Raw genomic sequence first — 21,580 nt, forward strand, 5'->3', positions numbered from 1 at the left:
CATTTCTATTAATTGATTGCTTTCTCAAGAATCATTTGTGAATTATACCATTGTATACTTCTCTGAGACTTTAATATAAAGCAAATAAATTTCTTCAGAATTGAGATACTGCAAATTGATTATTCTCAAAGGAATCCTAAAGATTTTTTAAAAATACCTGAGTTATAATATGGAAATAGGTTTTACATGACTGCTTGCTACTTTAGGAAGGGGAAAGGAATGTGGAATGAGTGAGAAAATCAAAATTTTATTTTAAGAAAAGAATGCTAAAAATTGTCTTTTTGCATAATTGGAAAAAATAACATTAAAATGTTAAAAAAACAAACAAAAAAAAAAAAACAAACAAACCAGAAGGTATCCAGTCAATCAATGAATGATAATTATTTATCCTTTTAAATAATATTATGATTAAACATTAATTTTTTAAAAATACATGAATTATGAGAGAAGTGCTTTGTCAATTTGAAAAAAATTAAGTAAATTTTTATTATTATGAGACGCACTAGTGAAGCGGGAAAAAAACTATTAGTATTGTAATTGGAAGGCCATAACCTGAGTTTGGACTTCACCCTGAATTAACTGTATAATGTTGGGAAATTCAGTACTCAATTTCTTAGTGACTCAATTGTTTTTCTTCTATAAAATGGGGCTAATCAGTGCTGTTATTAATAAAGAATAACTATTCTCTTTAACAATGAGATGATTCAAACCAGTTCCAATTGTTTAATAAGGAAGAGAATCAGCTACACTCAGAGAGAGAACTATGGGAAAGGAGGGTAAACCACAATATAGCATTTCCACTCTTTCTGTCATTGCTTGCTTGCATTTTTGTTTTCCCTCTTAGGTTTTTTTTCTTTCTTTCTAGATCCGATTTTTCTTGTGCAGCAAGATAACTGTATAAATATGTGTATATATATATATTGGATTTAACATATACTTTAACATATTTAACAATGTATTGGACTACCTGCCATCCAGGGGAGGGGGTGAGGGGAAGGAAGGGAAAAGTTGAAACAAAAGATTTTGCAAAGGTCAATGTTGAAAAATTACCCATGCATATGTTTTGTAAATAAAAAAGACATACATACATATATATATATGTATATATATATATATATGAATTGCCATAGCCTACTATACACACACATGTAGTGTATATAATTATGCGTAGGGGGACATGATTTGTCTTAAATTTCTTAATTGTAATTAGGTTTCTATTGAATAGTAAAAATAACTGTTGAATCCCTCTCTCCCTTCCAAACATCAGGCATTTTCACTGGCTATCCACCATGCCTAGAACTCTCATCCTCCTCAATCCTTACCTTCTAGATTCTCTAAATTTCTTCTAGTCTCAGCTAAAATTCCAAACTTTTCCTAGTCCTTCTTAATCTTAGTGCATTCTTGCTGAGATTATTTCCAATTTATCACTGATGCATAGATATATGCAGAAAGATATATAGATATATCCTGTTTACATATAGCTGTTATAGTTTATCTCACTCATTAGACAAGAGTCCTTTGAGAGCAGGAACTGTTTTTTGCCTTTTTGCCTTTTTTGTATCCAGAGCATTTAGTACAATGCCTGGTATAAAAGTGTTTAGTGAGTTATTGTTGATGGACTATGAAACCACATGGTTACAGGATTATTTTTAAACTGTTTTTAAAAGTGTAACTATGGCTATCAAAACAGGAATATATTATACTTTAAGAATATAGGCTACAAAAATAAGAAGGGAATTCTCTATTTCTTTAATCTTTAAGGTCATCATAAACATATAGAATTAATTTTCATATACTTATTTCTTTTATCTAATTTTTTTTGTTTTCGTCCAGCTGTCATAACTAAAGTTGAAGATCTATGCAAAGTTCAAAGGTATTTACACTTGACACCCTACCACTTTTCTCCATGTAAAAGAAGCAATAGTAAATTATTTCAAAGTTATTTGCAGAAGTTTTCCTCTCAGTAAAGACTTTTCATTTTTAACATTAGTATATACCACTCCTCCATCTCCAAACTTTACAGAATTCAAAACTGCATTTAGAAAAGAGACAGAAAAAATATTAATTTTCTTCAGATACTACAACTGGAGTCCTATCAATTGAGTATAAATGTAAAAAAGTTTATCATCATTATAGTTCCAAGTTGGCTGTTGCTTCTCCTCTAAAACAAAGGAGGAACAAGAAACAACTGTATTGAAACAATAGATATAGGCCCAAACTTCCAATGTGATGCAATAAAAATATTCTTGAACAACTGCAGATCTTAGATGCCTAATCTTTAAAATAGAGCTAAGATCATATGTATTTGAAGAAAAGGTTAAATGATTACCTTTTAAGTCAAAGATTTTATGTATGTCCCAGAGACAAAGTCTAATTCCTAACAACCTTTTAGCTTTCACAGGTAACCTAAGATTCCTAATCTAGTCTACGGGAGGAGATGGTCCTTCTGGATAGGGTTACTCCCATTTATTGGAAATCAATAAACCTGGAAAGTGGTTAACTTGGATAAGTTTTTTTTATTGGACATATCCACAGTGGCCACAAATATTACAAGCAAAATTGCATTTATGTGCCTGGGATCATGAGGACTAGGGATAACTCAACACTTCTTTTAAACTAATTTTTCAGAGAAAATCAAATTTATATGGTCCATAGCCATAAACCATGGCACAGATAATAAAGGTAATCAGAAACTCCATGAAGAGTAAGTGATAAAAAACACATACACATTCATAATGAGATTATCCTAAACTATATAACCAAATATATGCATCTTGAAAGCAGTTTGCTATGATTATTTTTTTAAAAACCACATACACACCTAAAATCTAGAATTTCTGGCACCTAATTCTTTTTTCTTTTTTACAGGGAAACAATTGTATACTAAATATTCTCATGGAAAGAAAGTAACTTACCTTTCACAGGCTCGGACAGTCCATGCAGCAATTATCCATAAGGAGATACTAAAAACCAGCAGTACAGTTCCTGGACATATAGTCATTAAAGTCTTCATAACAAAACGTGTATTGAAGTTTATTTTATTAAGAGCTCCAATGCTTCTAGAGGAGGCATCAGTGAAAAGTTTGCTATGTAAAAGCATAACTCTGGCAATAAGATAAAGTCTTAAGAACATTGGTATAGACAAAATGATATCCACATCAGCAGTTGTTGTGGATGAGGTATAGGAGAAGGCAAGCCGGGCTGTCCATGTGAAGGTATAATTCCCAGGTATGGGATGAATAGCACACACCAGTATTTCCAAACAGATGAAAAAAATACGTTCATAAGTCATGGCTATTCTCCAGTCATCTGCTCCATTATCCACCATGAACAACTGAAAAATAAAGTAGGAAAAAAAACCATTTTCAGTGTGGAAGAAATGGTTTACCGGAACATATTTGAATACAAATGAGCAGAGTTCTAAAATAAAGAAATATCTAATTTATTATTATTATTATTATTATTATTAGTTTTGCTGAGGCAACTGAGGTTTAGTGATTTGCCCAGGGTTACACAACTTGGAAATGGTAAGTCCCTGAGACCAGATTTGAACTCAGGTCCTCCTGACTTCAGGGCTGGCACTCTATTTACTACACCACCTAGCTTCCCAGAAATATCTATTTTTAAAAATATACAAGTGAGGATAAGGATGATTGATTCATTAATTTGATTGACCTGCTTTACCCTAATAATTTATTGTATAAAAATATTCTAGTGAGTTCTTCCATAGTTGGTCCCAGTAAAGGGACTTTCCTCCATCTTGGAACTAATAAATTCTTCTTCTAAAATTTCAAATACATTGCCTTGTTATTGCTCAGCCACATCTGACTCTTCATGATTCTATGGAATTGTCTATGTAGTTTTCTTGACAAAGATACTGGAATATTTTGCCATTTCTTTCTCCAGTGTGTCACCATTTTGCAGATGACAAACTGAAATAAAGAAGGGTTAAATGATTTGTCCAGGTTCACATAGCTAGTAAGTATCTGGGACCAAATTTGAACTCAGGTCTCCCTGATTCCAGGTCTAGTGCTCTTATCTATGAATCACCTAGCTGCCTCCATATACATTATCTTCTCCCTGTTAAATTTGTGATTGGATTGAATGGGCTGTTTCATTTTATTTTTGTCAGATCGATGGATTTCATTGGTTTAGGAAACTCCTACTAAGACAATTTCCTCAACCAATAGAGTTAATTAATTAATAATAATTGTTCTGCAATTTATTTTCTGTGAGTTGCCTGAGGTATTAAGATGTTAAATGACTTTCTGAATTAGGCATCAGTATGTGTCAGAGACAAATCTTGAACCCAAATATTCCTAATTCCACTAAGACCAGTTGTATGATGATCTGCCATACACATTATGCTTTAGCTCTCAAAAGTACATTTAGTTCCCCATTGAAGTCCCTCTGTTCCTTCTAGGCCTGTTAAGTGCTATTTCTTCCCCAAAACTTGTCCTGATCAATATCTTACTTTCTACCTCTACTGACAATATTTGCTTCCACCTCAAATTCCAGATAACAATTTGACTGAACATTTTCTTTGAACTTGCTACCTTCTATTTACTTGTATACAGGGTATCTCTTAAACTAAAGTATAAATACCTTGACTTATCTATTTTTGTCAGTCAGATAATCATTGAAGTATTTACTATGCACCAGTTCAGTTATTAAGTTGTTTTTCAGTTGTATCCAATTCTTTATGACCTCATTTGTGGTTTTCTTGGCAAAGATACTGAGGCTAGATTTGAACTCAGAAAGATGAGAATTCCTGACTCCAGACCTGGCATTCTATCCACTTAGCCTTAATGTAATACGCCTTATCAATCACTATTTTAAAGGTGGGGCAAAAAGAAAGGCAAGAACTTGATCCAGAAAATGGTCCCTGCCCTCAAGAAGCTCAGATTCTAATGGAATATATTCAATATTCAATAACTGTGTGTGTGTGTGTGTGTGTGTGTGTGTGTGTGTGTGTGTGTGTGTGTAAGACTTTTGTTGCTATTTTTCAATTGTATCCAACTCTTGGTGACCCATTTGGGATTTTCTTGGCTAAGATACTAATGTGGTCTGCTATTTCCTTCTCCAGCTCATTTGACAGATGACAAAACTGAGGCAAAACAGGTTTAAATAATTTACTTAGGGGTACACAGCTGGATCTGAAGAGAAGTCTTCCTGATGCCAGATCTGGCACTCTTAACCACTGTATCACCTAGCTGCCCTACAAGCAAGATTTTATATCACAGTATCTCTTGTGCGTGTCCCTGTCTCTCCTCTGACATATTACCCCTCTGATACTGGCTTTATTGCCTTGCCTGGGTTATTCCAATAGTCTTCTGGTTAGAATTTCTGCCTGAAGTCTCTCCCTACTCCAGTTTATCCTTCACTCAGCGATCTTTAAGCATAGGTCTATCTGCCTCCCTCCTCAATAATATACGACGATTCCCTATTCAGCAACAAATATGGAATTCTGTGTTTGATATTTAAAACTCTTCATAATCTTGACCCCTTCCTACAAAGTTGTCTTGTGCTTTACTCTTATCCAGGTGCTTTACAATCCAGCTGTACTAGTTTTCTTGTTGTATCTCACATACCTCTCTATTTCTCTCATCTAAATATATGTTATAATACATGTATAATAGGTTATGTGTATACAAATATATACACATAACCTATTACACATATATGCATTATAATTACTGTACACATATTATATATATGTGTGTTATGTACCTCTAAATATGCAAATATATACATATATAATTTATACATATGTACACTGTATATTTTATGTGTGTGATATATACATATATTGTGTATACATATGATATAAGAAGAAAGAGATGTTATAGCAAGTATAGACAAAGAGACAAGACTTAGGACAAAGCCTTCGGGGAACATCCACAGTTAGTGGAAGAAAAATCAACATGATAAGACAGGTATGAGGGTAATCAGGAGTTTTATGAATAACTAGAGAAGAAAGAGAATACAGGAGAGCATGCTCAATGGTGTCAAAGATCAAAAATGAAGGCAGAAAAGAGTATTAGAATTAGCACTTGAGAAATCACTGGTAACTTTGGAAAAGCAAATTTTAGTTGAATCATGAAGTCACCAGCAAGTACTAAGGATTTATTAGAGAGTGAGAAGAAAGGAAATAGTGGCATTGAATATAGAAAATTCTCTAGGTATTTAGTTAAAAAGGTATGGAAAGATAGTGAGAATAGTTGGATCATTTGAGGATATTTTAAAGATTGAAGAAAGGGAATGGGAATGTTTATATGTAATAGGGAAGCAAGCAGTAGATAGGAAGAGATAGAAGATTACCAAGAAAGTGAAGGTGATAAAGGGATTTCTCTCTCAGAGAAGCTGAAATGGGATATAGCAAGGGTTGTACAAGAGAAGGAAATGTCCATATGAGCTGTGAAGGAGTAGCCAACCAAGTGATAGGAGATAAAAAGGAAGAGGGGAAAAGAGAGTGCTTTTGAAGAATGACTTCAATATTTTCAGTGAAGTATGAGGTTAAAGTCTTCTGCTTAGAAGATGGATTTTGAAATTACTACTGGAGGTTTGAGGAAAGATGAAAAAGTTTGCAGTACTGACTGTGATGGGAAGAACAAAACAATTAGGGAGATTTAATAAGATTAAATTGCTATATGAAAAAGTTTAATTGCAAATCATAGCATTTGCAGTGGACTTTGCCAGCATGGTTTTATTTATTTTTAAATATATTTCATTAATTAGTTGTCACTGATTAAACTCCAAGATAGACCTCACTATATTTTAAATTCTTTTTTATAATGAATTACACTGCAGCAAGAATTTCAGACATTTAATTAGCAAAGCCTGACATATTTTACTAATTATTGTCTCAAAGAAACTTATTTATGGCAATTCAACCTACATTCACAGTTTACACACAAACTTCAGGTCACATTTCAGAACATCATTAGGGCCTTGATCATTACCTTTCCTCAGATTACTATTACAGCTATGAAAATTAATTCATGACTAATCCTGTCATGTTTAGTATAAATTTACTGTAAAAACTTTTTTGGATATTTAAGAAATAAAAATGGCCCTAGAGATTTATGATGGCAGGCTTCTTAATTTAGCACTGAGAACTAATGGAAGATCAGAATTCAAGAATCACCATTACAACATAACTGATAAATGGTCAGCCAACATTTGCTAAGTAAAAACGTAATGAAGAAGAACCTGATACCTCCCTGGGCAGTTTATATTGCCTTTTTGAATAGCTCCAATTGTTAGGAAGAGTTTTTTTTTTTTTTTTTTTTTTTTTTTTTTCATCTTTCACCCATTACCCTTCATTCTTCCCTGTGAGGTCAATTAGGAGTAAAATCTCTCTTCCATGTGACATTCTCCTTTAAAGACACCTTTTATGTTCCCCACATCTCTAATCCCTTCAAATGATCTTATGGCATGTGTTCGCAGCCTTTTACCAAACTTGATGCTTTCCAACTTAATAATGTTCTTACTAAATTGTGGCATCCAGCACTAAATACAGTATTTGAGATGTGATCTGATCAGAATTGAATGTTATATTTAGAAGGACATTAACAATAACACTAAATTTACATTTACATAATGCATTAAAGTTTACTAAGTTTTAAATTTGATATTTTGATTCTCATGACAACCTTGAGAGGTAGGCGATACTATTATCACTATTTTACATATGAAGAAATAGAGATTAAGAGATGTTAAGTGATTTTCCCAGCTCATATTGTTCATGTTGAAGGCTTAATTTGAGTTGAGATCTTCCCAAGTCACTATATTTATTATACCATAATGCCTAAAATTAAAAATATTTTCTAAACAATCATGCCAGAACGTATACATGTAGATGAGCTTGATTCTTCAGAGTAGTCATCTTAAAATTTATACAATAGTTCCAATTTTGATACTCAACTCCTTTGCTCTTGACTTCAAATAGCCTTATACAACCTGATTAGTCATCTTTCATCCATACCTAGTTAGTTTCCCTTCCTTCAGACTCTTCTTTCTATATCCTATACTCCATACAGCTGCCAAATTGATATTCTCAGAACACAGACTTATCCCATTGCCACTTCTTTTCTCTCTTATACACACTTTCAAGAATCTTTAGGAGTTCCTTCATGGTCGCTAGTATAAAATTCAGCTATGTCATTGTTAACTTCAAAACATTATGATGTGTTACAATCTCTAAAGATCATTCCTAAGAACATTCATAGTGACAGCATAGTATTGCTCTCTCTTTCATATGACTACTTTGACTAAAAAAAAAGTATTGGATGTGAAGGCAGAAGACCTGGCTTCAAATCCCTATTTTCTATTAATCTCTTTTGCAATCCTTTGGTATGTAATTTTTAAACTCTCTGAGGTTAGATTGGATTCCATCTCTAACATTTTGTGATCCTTGTGACCTGGTTAATAGCAATTATGATACATTTTTTAAAAAAGCCTGATTAAATATTTCACATAATACCATAACATAAATAACATGGTTTGAAAAAAGGAATTATAACATAAAATTTAATTTACCTATTTTTCAGTTATAAATAACACTATCCTGCAATACTGTAGCACCACCAAAAATTGATCTTGAATGTCATCATCATCACTAAGTAAGCATATACATAATATTTTAAAGTTTACAGATAACTTTACATAGGTTAAATCACTTGATCCTTATAACAATGCATTGAGAAAGATAATATTAGTATCCTCATTTTATAGATGAGGAAACTGAGACTCAAATAAATTAAGTAATTTGTCTAGATTCACAGAGCTAATAAAGTCTAAAGCAGAATTTGAACTCAGATCATTCTAACTTTAAGTCCAGAATTCAATCCATTTTGCCACCCAATCATCATTATCAGCACCATCACAGCAATACCATCTTGAATTTAGCGGGTGCTTAAGGTCTGCAAAGCACTTTCCTCAGAAAATTCAGTCAAGTAACTAGTACAATTTTTAAATCTGAAACTGTGATTTGGTTGACATAATATAATCCAACTAAGAGAAAAAAATAAACAAATCTTATTTTCATGTAGTTCTGCAATTTCTCTAAAACTTATTGTCTGAAAAACTTAATGATATGCTCAGATTCACACAACCAGTTTTGTCAGATGTGAGAATTGAACCTGGAGTCCTGTCTTTAAATTCAACAAGTGTAAGCTTTCCTAAGTATAAGCTGCCTAATTAAACAAAGTCAGAGTTAGAAGGCATCATAAAGATCATTTAGGATAAACCTATTGTTTAAAGATGAGAAAAATGAGTCCTAAAAAAGCTGGGGAGACAATGCTCAGCAAGTTCATTTTTTTCCCCAGGTTAACAGGCATTTATTTTCTCTTCCTCCCTTCTGCCCAAAATGGAAAAAAGGAAAACAAAACCTTTGTAACAAATATGCATAGTCAAGCAAACTAACTTTCTGTAGTGCCCATATCAAAAATGTAGATCACATTCTATGTCTTAAACCATCTCTCTTCAGAGGTAGATGATATAATTCATCATCAATCCTCTGAAATTGTGATTGGTCATTGTACTGACCAGTGTTCTTAGCTCTTTGTTTTTCTCCCCACTTAACAATATTTTATTTTTTCCAATTACATGTAAAGATAGTTTTCAACATTAATTTTTGTAAGATTTTGAGCTATAAATCTCTCTCTCTCTCTCTCTCTCTCTCTCTCTCTCTCTCTCTCTCTCTCTCTCTCTCTCTCTCTCTCTCTCTCTCTCCCCCCCTTCCCCAAGCAATCTGATATGGGTTATGCATGTAAAAATATATTTCCATATCAATAATGTTGTGAAAGAGAAAAACCACAAGAAAGGGAAAACAGTATACTTCAATCTGCATTCAGTCTCCATAGACTCTGGATGTGGCATCTTCCATCACATCTACTGGAATTATCTTAGGTCCCTATATTGCTGCTGAAAAGAGCTAAGTCTATCAAAGTTGATCATTCCACAGGAGTGCTGTTACAATGTTCTCTGCTCACTTCACTCAGCATTGCTTCACGTAAGTCTTTCCCAGGTTTTTCTGAAATCTTTTCATCATTTCTATGTATTCATCATGTACTATGCATTCCATTTTATTCATGTACCCAACTTGTTATACTATTCTCTAATTGATGGGCATTGCCTCAATTTCCAATTCCTTATCACCACAAAAAGAACTGCTACAAATAGTTTTGTACATGTGGTTCTTTCCCCCTTTTTATGATTTCTTTGGAATATAGATCTAGTATAAATATTCCAAAAATTCACTGAAAAGGTTAAACCAAAAGTTGTCTTCAAACTTCTGGTTCCCTGAATTGCACGGTATTCATAATGCTAGTATCCTTCTTGCAAACCCTGACAAATCACTCCCCCACATTTATATAATTCCATAATATAGCTATTTTTGTCAAAGGATCTTAAATCATCATTTCAAATGAAAAATTTCAGTTTCATATATATACATATATATATCATATTCCTATATATGTATTCCTCTAAAACAAATTCTGAGTATAAAACAGGTGATTTTTTTCCCTTTCCTCCAACCCCTTACAACTAGCATGCTAGGTAATACAAATACATAGAATAAATAATTTGTCCAGCTGCTATTGGAAGTCAAAATACTAAACATAAAATATAATTCACCATAATATAATATATATCTAGTATTAAAATAAAATATTTATTTTTCACACAAAATGAGATTCATATAGATCTTTATATTCTTATATATCCTAGCCTGATGAGAGATAGTGTGGTACTGTGGACAAAGAGTTGTTCTTGGAGGTAAGAAGACCGGGGCCCAAACCTAGCTTCTTCCCTAGTCATTTTAATCTCTTATTGTCTCAGGAAACTCTCTAACACTATAAATTATCAATAAGTTGTCAACCTGTATTTCTATTAGTAGAGGCTATATCCATACTAGAAGCTCCCTATAGTGAAAATAAATGAAATATGATCTAAACTATATATGATTAGAATTGGGATTGGATTTGTGATGTCATTGATTTCACTATGTGAATAAAACATGCTACCACCAGTTATTTTAAGAACTTATCTTTAACAATATTGTAAAACAAACAATTTAGTAAGATTCAAGAACCATGATTAATGAAATAATCAAATAAAATTCTAGAAGACTGAAAAAATTATTTCTTGATAGAAAAGTAATGAACTAAATATGTAAAATGAAACATGCATTGTAGCCAATATAAAGATTTGTTTTGCTTATTTATGTACACTTGTTACAAGGGTTTCATTTTTCTTTCTTTTTCTTCCCCTTGGAGTTAGGGGGGAATGGGAGAAAAATTATTAATAACTCAAAAAATAAAATGTATTTTTAAAAAACTAAAAAATAACATCTTTAAGGACTCATTTGGAATTTATTATTTACAGGCAAACTGGTTTAGCTGAATAATGAATTTAATGTTCCAAATTCTGCCTCTGCTACTTAGCAAACTACTTCATTCCTTTATGCAACTCAGTTTTCTCTTCTTAAAATGGACTAGATGATCTATAATATCTCTTTCAGCCCTCAATCTATTAACCTATAATCCATGTGTGGTATGCATTTCTGTGATCTTATAGAGTAGTTGGACTCTAAGAAACCTTCCATTTCTAAAAGACTTATGAACCTATTTAATTTTTTTCTAATTAAAAATTCTGTTTAAGTATAAAGAAACTATAGAAGTTATGCAAAATCAAATAATTTAGGATAAACATTAAAATTTGGGGCATTCAGGCCAATTTTGAAGGTATATTTTGCTTTACCTAAGAGATGTGTTACCAAAAAGAGTCATAGCAAGTCAGGGTTTCTTAATGATTTATATTTCTAAGATCTATTATCTTTATATCTGAATTATCACAATTAACAATGCCCCAGTAATTTGGGGGAAATTACCACTTAAGAATTCCAAGTAAAATTAAAAATAATTTTCAAACGTTTGGGAAAAGCCATATATTAAGCTATAGTGACACAAAGATTAATAAGAAATATACATGTCATCCAATCAATCAAGAAGTATTTATTTGATGTTTATTTATTATTGTTTGGCCATGTCTGACTCTTTTTTTTTTTTTTTGTGGGTGACCTCATTTGGTGTGAGTTTGCCATTACTTTCTCCAGCTAATTTTACAAATAAAGGAAACATTAAAGGATAAGTGATTTGCTGAGCTGGGATTTGAATTCAGGTTTTCCTGACTCCAGGTATGAGTTCCATTCACTGCCACCTATGTCCCAAATATTACTATGACACTTGCATTGTGCTAAGAGCTAGAGATAGAAAGAGAGGCAAAAAATCAGACTCTGTTCTCATGGATCATTGAAGAAAATGTACAAAACCTTTGTGCTGAAGTTTGGGGAAAATATCTTCCTAGAAATAGGAAGCTTAGAGGGCAAAAAAATGTATCTTGCAGAGTTGTATAAATAAACTAAACTAAATAAAGTCTAAACTCAGCCTTTAAAGTCTTTAAAATTATAAACCTCCACACTTACCCAGACATTCAAATGAGATTAACTAAAAAGAAATTTGTTTTGGTCATTTCAGTCAAGTCAGACTCTTCACAACAACATTTGGGGTTTTCATAGCAAGGATATGGAGTGGTTTGCCATTTCTTTCTTTAGCTTATTTTATAGATGAGGAAATTGAGGCAAACAGGATTAAGTGACTTGTTCAGTCACATAGGTACCAAGTGACTGAGGCCAGATTTGAACTGAGGAAGATGAATCTTTCTGATTGCAAGCCCAGCACTTCATCCACCTTACCACACCTGACCAATTATAGGAAAAATAAAAAATCGATCCTTAGAAAAGACTTGATCTTGGTTGACAACAAGGCAAATTCTAAAGTTAGACTATTTTCTTCATTTTATCACCTAATCTTCTGACTCTATCACTCAAACTCTGAAATAAGGAAAATGGTTGAGCAGCCTTAGCAGACAGGCTCCTTTTGCCACCTTCCATAAAGCTGTGAAAAACCTTATATAGGTATGAATCTCTCTGTTCTGTAGCTGTTAGCTACCCAGCAACTTCCCATCTGCTGATGCTAAGTAAACTTTTTTGTTTTCTAGCCTTACCTCTTATTGATCTTTGGTCAAACTTAGGTGAGAGGAATTATACTCCAAGAGGATTTGGGTTGAGGAATGTCCCATAGTTCTAACAGTCTAATGGGGAAGATAATATGCAAACAATTAAAATATGCAAGAATAAAATCAGGGATAATCCATGGGGAAGGCACTAAAATAAAGAGCACTGGGAAAAGCTTCTTGCTAAAGGCCAAACTTTAGCTAAGATTAGAAGGAAAGTGGGAGGTACAGATGATGTGAAAGGAGAGAGTCCCAGTCATGGAACAACCAGTGAAAATGCTGAGATTTGGGAGATGGAAGGTTGTGTACCAGGAACAGCATCAGTATCACTGGATTTTGGTGTATGTATAGGGGAGTAAAATGTAACAAGATTAGAAAGATAAGGAGCAAGGTTATGAAGGGTTTTGAATGAAAAAGAATTTTATATTTTTTTTCCTGGAAGTAATAGGAAGCTACTGGAATTTATAATAAACATTAAATAGTTAATATAATAGAACAGGGTTGAGAGAAAGTAGAAAATAAAGGGTTAAAAGAGAGAAAACAAAAGAACTTGGAGGTTTGAAATCAGTCAAGAAACATTTATAAAGCACCTGTTATATTCCAAGCATTGTGCTAAGTAAGTATTGTGTATACAAAGAACAGTCAGGGACAGATTTAAGTGAAGGAGGTGTACAAGGTCACCTGTCTCATTTTCCCCCGCCAGAGCTATCTGGTCTAGTGATATAGACCAAGATTACTGGAGATGGCCCTGGATAAAATGGGAGACCTTGGTCTTTTTAAGCTAAAGTCTTCAACAGGTCTCAGTTTAACTGAGACCACACCTATTTAGTGATTAAGGTTGGATACCAATTGAGGCAAAGAATCTCCTCTTTCACCTAGTCCAAAAAAATAAATTCTAAATAAATAAATCTGGGAGGGGGCTTAAGGTTTCCCTCAGTTAAACTTAGTGTTTATAATACCTCTCCCTACTGTGAAAGGGGAAAAAGCTGTTGCACACTTCACACTTGGAGATGAACTGATAAGGCTTTCACCTCATCCCTTGAGTTCCACACACAGTATGTACCAATTTTAGGTTTAACAGTGATAATAACTCCGATTTTTAGTGAGAGGAGCCTAAAAAATCTGACTCTAGATAGCTCAAACAATAAGAATAATTGCAGTGGGCCACAGCAAGCTCAGCCCCTTCTTTGGAGTGTCTATCAACCCCACAGCTTAATTTGTAAACTTGCCAGTTTTCTTGAAATTATCAGATAATCCTGATCTTAGGATGTATAGATCCTAAACAAGAAATGTGTTTACTAAGAATCTTTAAGCTTGTTTAATGATTAATCTTTTGCATCAGGATAAGTTTAAATATATAAAATATGTTAAACAAAATCTCCTATGTGTATAAGTCCTGGTAAACTTCTAAAAATAATGTTAAATACATTTATCCTAAGCTGTGATTAGTAGAATTTGCTATTAGAGATAAAAATCTCTTAAGAATGTAACTCTTATGTATTCTGATGGAAGTGGATATCTTCAACATAAAGAAGATCCAACTCACTTCCAGTTGATCAATGATGGACAGAAACAATTACATCCAGAGAAGGAACACTGGGAAGTGTATGTAAATTGTTAGCACTACTGTCCATCTACCCAGGTTACTTATACCTCGGAATCTAATACTTAACGTGCAACAAGAAAATTGGATTTACACACATATTGTATCTAGGTTATACTGTAACACATGCAGAATGTATGGGATTGCATGTCATCGGGGGGAGGGAGTGGAGGGAGGGAAGGGAAAATTTGGAAAAATGAATACAAGGGATAATGTTATAAAAAATTACTCATGCATATATACTGTCAAAAATTTATAATTATAAAAAAATTTTTAAAAAAGGAATGTAACTCTTTTGAGATTTGAATTTGCCTACTCATTAAGTCAGTAACTCACCATTTGAGAAAAATGCCATTAAGTTACTCAAAGGAATGCCTTCCTGAAGTGTCAGAGGTGGATGTCTTATCTGGACTAAATCTGAGAGGACAATCTTAGCTTTTGCTCAAGATGGGAGCCCCTCTGACTCAGTTTCCCACTTCTGTTTCTTTGTTTCCCATCTGATCATTTCTGAGTCTGACAATGAAGCAGAATTATTGCTGTATGGTTGATTGTCAAACAGAGCTAAGAATGCTTTATCCTGTCATGTATGTATTCTCAGGTTGAAGCCTGAAGGACCAATTTTGATGCTACAATAATTATATCCCTGCTTTTTCTTCTTATATCAAATTTTTATAATCAGAGCAAATGGTCAGTAGAATCCAGGAGTCCAGTATAAGTATCCCAGGGGACACAATGGTTTTTACCTTAGAGCTTAAAGAGGCTTTTTTTTTTTTTTTTTCATCCCATTGCATAAAGACTCACAATTTCTTTTTGCCTTTGAATGGACAAATGCAGGGAAACAATGACACCAATTAACATGGGCAGTCACATCCATAGCAAGCTCAGGGCTTCCATGAGGGCCCTCACATATCTGGACAGGCTCTGGTTATTCAGTATGTAGATGACATCTTGATCTGCAGCCCCATAGAGAGGCTTCTCTGGCTGCAGCCATAAAAACCCTTAACTTCCAGGCCCCCCCAAAGAAACTATTAAGTTTCTTTGTCTAAAATTTCACTTTGCCTATCAGTCTGGTAAGTATTTGGGACATGAATTAATTCCCCTCTCCCTTTTGCTCACAGCAGAGAGGAAGCAATCTTATTATTCCCTGAACCTTCCTCAAATAAACAGCTGTATAATTTCATGGACATGGCTAGAATTTATACCTAATTTTAGTTATTGCCAACCCTCTATAGGATTCTATTCAAGGCCCTGACACAATATCCCTTCAATGGAGGCCCTGATCAGGTCAAGGATTGTAAGACCCTGAAAACTAAACCAATCTCTCAGTTCCTGGGACCCTATCCCAGACTCCTTGTTTACTTCTCAAAGAAACTTGGTGTTTTGGGGGTGACCCTCCTGGCCTAGAGCTAGCTGCCAAAGCCCTTATAATTGAGGAAGGCTCTAAGTTCAACAACCATTGGAGGTTCTAACTGCTCAGGAGATTCAGAGCATTTTTGCTTTCACCCGAACTTTAAAACTGGAGAAAGGAATGAGAGTGAACATCTATACTGACTCCAAATATGCCTTTCATGTTTTGCATGCTCCTAGGGTTATATGGGAAGAAAAGGGGAGTTTTGACAGCAAAAATAAAGAAATAGATTCCTGTTAAGTATGCAGGGGAAGTTCTGTAATTATTGCAAGCTGTCCATGGACCTAGAAAGGTTTCTGTTATGTTTTGGAAAGAACACAGAAAGAGGATTCACTTCACACCAAAACAAAAACAAAAACAAAAAAAGTCTTGCAGATTCAGCTGCCGTGCTGCTGCCTGTTTGCCTCTGACCATGGGACCTTTAATTCCCCAACTCCTACACCCTCATGTAGATCCCAGGAGTGAGCCATTTGCTAAAGAACTGGGATACATACACTGTTTCTCCTTTTGGGTGATTTCAAACACCTTCAGGCCAACTTCTAATCCTAGAGACAGCTAGTGGGAACTTCTCATTGGCCTAAATTAAAATACTCGTTTAGGAAAAAATGCTCTTCAATCCCTTGTGAAATCTATTTTCACTGTTCACAAACTAAGAGAAATAATTAAAGATATATGTCAGTACTGCCCAGTTTGTGCCCAAGTAAATTCTGAAAGGGCTTTTAAACCCCCCTTTTCCTAAAGCCCACCCAGAGGAGGGGTATATACCCAGGGAAGGACTGGCAGATGGATTTTTACACATATGCCCCCTTGCAGGGACTTCAAACTCCTTTTGGTTTTTGTTGTCACTTTTACTAATTGAGTAAAATCCTTCCCTTATAAGACTGAAAAGGCTCAGATTTGCTAATCGAGATCAAACCCATTTAAGATTAATTATCCCTACTCTGCATGTCATCCTCTCTACCCAATGCTTAATGCCTTTTAAATATTATGGTGTTTGCAACTTAGATTGCCTGAACACTCCTTTCACTGTGTAATGCCACTTTATTTTATCCATTACCCCTACTCTTTTGAGAAGACAAAAGCAGGAATTTTGGGGAAATGTTCTTTGGTATTTACCCTAGGAGAAGTTGTCTAGATGAGAGATGTTCATGAGAGCCTTGTCTAACCCCCTCCCCCCCAGTATTCCTCTGGGGGGGGTTCCTGATTATTGTCTCTAGTAACCCCTATACTAACTCCACTTTTAATTAGTCTTCTTTTGTTCATATTTGGTCCCCTTCATTTTTAACCTACTTGTGAGGTTAAATACTTGGAGGTTCATAACTCGGAGTCTGGAGGAAACAAATCTACTTGTGAGATTTGTTTCCTCCAAACTCCGAGTTATGAACCTCCAAGCATTTGTTCAACCTGAACACCATTGTCTAAATGATTCTGAGACTCAGCACCCCTGAATGTTGCTTCTATCTTCAAGTTGCATTCTCCCCCTCCTCAGTTTGGACCCCACTAAGCAGGCACAGCTCTATACCCCTCATCAGCGTGAAATGGCTCCAAAAGATGAGATCTCCACCCCTTTGTCTCAAATGAATTTGGTAGTCAAACTGCTTGAGAAGAGAAAAATGATAGGGAATAGCTTCTAGAGGAAATATAGTAACAATTTTGAAGTCCCCTGACCTTAGAGAGATTCTATTCTGATAATCTGTCCACCAATGATTGTAAGGGTCTTTTGGCCTAGAAATATAATATTTCTTTCCTTACACTTTAGGAAAGAGATATTAGTGATCCTGAGACCCCCCTGACATTAGAGTGCTATTGTTGTAACAATCTGTTAGTCTTCTGGCCTTAAAATAATCCTAGTCAGTCCTACATTACTAACAGACAGAAAATCTGTTGGTCAGTGATAACCAAGTTCCTGAGACAATAGTAAATAAACCACCTCTAAAACTTACTTGAAGTCCATAAAATTAGCAAATAAGTAACATGAAGCTCTGGTCTAACTGTCCTATAAATCTGTCTTCTTGCTCTTGGTTCTTTGCTAAATTATTTTGGAACTTAGTCCACTTCAATTGACATCACAATTATAATAAACTGTGCCCCTTGACTTGGAGATGGGTTCAAGCCTCCAGACACAAGTCTGTGACTCCCAACCTTTTGGGATCCCTTCTGAACCTCAACACTATTCTCAAAAAGCTAATAGAATCATGGAAGAGACAATATAAACAATATACAAACAAGCTATATGCAGGATAAAGGGGAAATAAGTGACAAATTAACAGTGATCATGAGATGGGCCTTGAAGAAATTAAGGGAATTACAGGTGATTTTTGAGAATTGGGGAGACATGGACATATTTGTATGCAATAAGGTAGCAGCCAGAAGACAGGAAGAGACGTAGATCAGGAATACAGGGAACAATTTGATGAAGAAAATAGGAAAGAATGGGATCACCTGTACCAATACAGGGAATTGTTTAAGCAAGAAAGGCCACCTGGTTACATGAGACAGGGGTGAAGGAAAATAAACTAGCCAAAAGCATGGAGTGAAATGAAATGGGGAAGAAGAAGTTCTTGCTGAAAGACCTCATCTTTTTTTTTTAATTTTTTTTTCCGGTTTGGAAGGTCTAAAGTAGAGGGATTATATCTGGATCACAAAATCATGAAAAAACATCAGTATTCATACTGATAACAGCTGGCAAACCCTGAGATTACATGATGGGTTCCTGAGTCCTCCTACATAATGAATGAATGCATTTGGGAAGTAAAAAAGAGATACCTGTCAGATGTAGCTATTAGATTGGCAGTTTCCCATTTAGGAAGGGAGAGATTTTGGTAAAAGGCACCAGATTTGAAGAAGTGTGTTTGGGGTTTAGAGTAGAAGATAAATTAGTATTACTACTTCTTATTTAGCAGATACTCTGGTCCTGATCTGTGGCCTCGCTTAAATCTGGGGTTATCTGGGAGACCTCTTCTCAGAATATCTGCTTCTAGTCTCTACACTAGCATACCTTGACCTGTAGTCACAAGCTCTACTGTGATAAAAGGTATCTATTTTATTTTTATAAAGTAGTATCTTTACTTTTTCCATTTTCAGACTGTCATTTAAACTTATACAGAAGTGAACAATTTTCTGGAACTGTCACTTATGTCCAGTGCTTATTAAGTAGAAGGAGAACAAAGAGTCAATTTTTAAAATGGTTAATAGAGTAAAGCAGTTTTCGTAGAAGACAGTAGAAATAAGGAGGAATGAGATAAAGAAATGTAGCAGAGATATGCACATATATTTTAGCTAAATACAAATAACTTATGTTATTTGTGTAAATTATTCACACTTTTCCCCTCTATTAGTTTGGATAATGGCATCAATCACGGCCCAATCACAAATAATTTTAGTAGGTGTAAAATTCCTTTTAAACAACAACAAAAATATCACTAGTAAGTAAGCTGAAATGAAACATATCACTTTGTACGCTGATTTTTTGGATGCAGGAATACATGGAGATTATAATAAATCCTCAAATTCTTCTTATTAATGTTGATGAGATTTGATAGCAATTCATATGTAAAGAAGTCACAATAGCTTTCTCTTTGCCAAAAAGGTATATTTATTTAAGAGAAGAGGTTTTAGACAAAATGAAGCGGTAAAATAGATACCAGTAGTAGTAAATATGAAATAGATTTGGGAGAGCATATAGTAGGCAAGTAAAGTGGTTTTTAACAATTAACAATGGAAAACACAAATTCCCTAGGGCAATTCACAATTAACCAGGAAAAAAGGAATATACCACGAGATAGGAATATGCCATTGATTGGCAGGCTAAATTCATAGAGTAGTCTAGCACCCTAAAAGAGTTAATTAAACTACAAGGAGAAAGACATCAGAAGGCATAGGGGAGAGAAAGAGAAGAAAGACATCCCTAGGCAGAACACCAAGGCAAGGCCAATTCTAAAGGGAATGGGGAAAGATAGCCTAGGATTTATAGGGGAAATTTAACCTGGGGATTTGACATACCTTGGCTTTCTGATTGGATACATTAAGGTGGAGGTTACACAAGATCTCCACAGGGATGGGACTATAAAGCTGAGCTGATTTACCCCATTAATGTTCTTCCCTGCTTGCCTCAAGAAGTAATTTAGCAGTACTTTAGACTTTCTCTGCCAACTTCACCTAGTTATCTGGGACCTCAGATTTAGCTGAAAACTCCTAAGTGAAAACAAATTCTAAAATCTTCCCCTCCCCCCAAATTAAATTTAAAAAAACTTCCATAAAATTACAAAAATGTAGTAGAAAGGGACTCTTCTAGTACTAGATATATACTTTAATGAAGTGGTTTTTGAACATCTATTTTTCTATTCTTTCCAAAAACCTAATTCTTCATAATAGTACCTCATATCAATATATCTATTGTTGATTTTTTCTTTTGTCTTAAAAGAGACTTTCACCTGCTAAAATAATTTATGACTGGGTATTGATTGATGTCCATTATCCAAACTAATAGGGGAAGAAAGCACAAATAATCCAGAAGTTATTTGAATTTAATAAATACATACTCATGTGTTAGGATTACTAAGTGAGAACTGAGGTTGTCTGGACAGTGACAAGGTGAGAATTCAGATTTTCTGGACAATTACAAGGTGAGAACTCAGGTTGACTTGATAGAAGGAGCAAGCCCATTGGCTGAAGTGGTTCTTCCCAGAAGCCCTTGCATTATCCCACGCCCATTCTCTGGGAGGATAAAGAGGACAGCACTCCAGGAAGAGGAGAAGACTCTGAATTGCATCAGGCTTGACGGGGCTCTCTGCAGGAAGGGAAGTCACTTCTTTGGACAAGAGTTAACAGCAACTGTCTGGAGACAACGGTTCACTACAGGAAGAAGAATCTGTCTGAGAGATTTGAGTAGACACAGCAGTTCTCTTCCTAGAGAGCGATCCAGCAGCTTCTAGAGACGACAGCTCGCTACACTCATGTCTCTGTTGTATTAGTCTATTTCATTCAACCTTATGTCACCCCTTCCCTACAAAAACTGCTTTATTTCATTAGCTATTCCTTTATTGACTTTTTTTGTTCTCATTCTAGTTCATACCTTAAGGGAGGTTTCCAACAAAGAAAGATTTCATTTATTATCTAGTTCTAATTAGTTCTGTAGTTAGCCAACAAATTTCCACCTATGTAGTTTGATGATAAAAGGGTGAAAAACATTTATTGCTTGAGAATAAATATGCTAATTATTCATAACCAGTAAATAACTGATTAAATAATAACATAAAAATAAGGATATTGGGAAAATACTAAAACTAGTCTCTATATTTTTCCTGAGTTAATATAAAAGTGTGAAAAATAACATTAGATACTTAAAGTACTTAGAAATTGATGTTACTAAACGATATTGATTTTAGAGAACCAGACAGCTAGACCAGAACTATTAAAAAAAATAGGTCTTCTCTTCCTCTATATGTACACAAAAAACACATATTGAAGAGTTAAAATTTATCCATGAA

At 34.4% G+C, this 21,580-nt stretch overlaps 1 protein-coding gene across 4 annotated transcripts in view; it reads right to left on the minus strand.

The window, feature by feature from the left end:
- The window catches only part of KCNN2 (potassium calcium-activated channel subfamily N member 2), a 213,430-nt gene that overhangs the window by 147,706 nt on the left and 44,144 nt on the right, over positions 1-21,580 (minus strand). For 3 of the 4 annotated variants that reach the window (XM_074281989.1, XM_074281988.1, XM_074281990.1), the window contains one exon: positions 2,916-3,334. In XM_074281989.1, coding sequence (XP_074138090.1) covers positions 2,916-3,334 — 419 coding nt within the window. Of the gene's footprint in view, positions 1-2,915; positions 3,335-21,580 lie in introns of those variants that run through there. The other variant, XM_074281991.1, reaches the window with a different exon arrangement.

This window comes from Sminthopsis crassicaudata, chromosome 1 (assembly GCF_048593235.1).
Source record: "Sminthopsis crassicaudata isolate SCR6 chromosome 1, ASM4859323v1, whole genome shotgun sequence".
Taxonomy (NCBI): domain Eukaryota; kingdom Metazoa; phylum Chordata; class Mammalia; order Dasyuromorphia; family Dasyuridae; genus Sminthopsis; species Sminthopsis crassicaudata.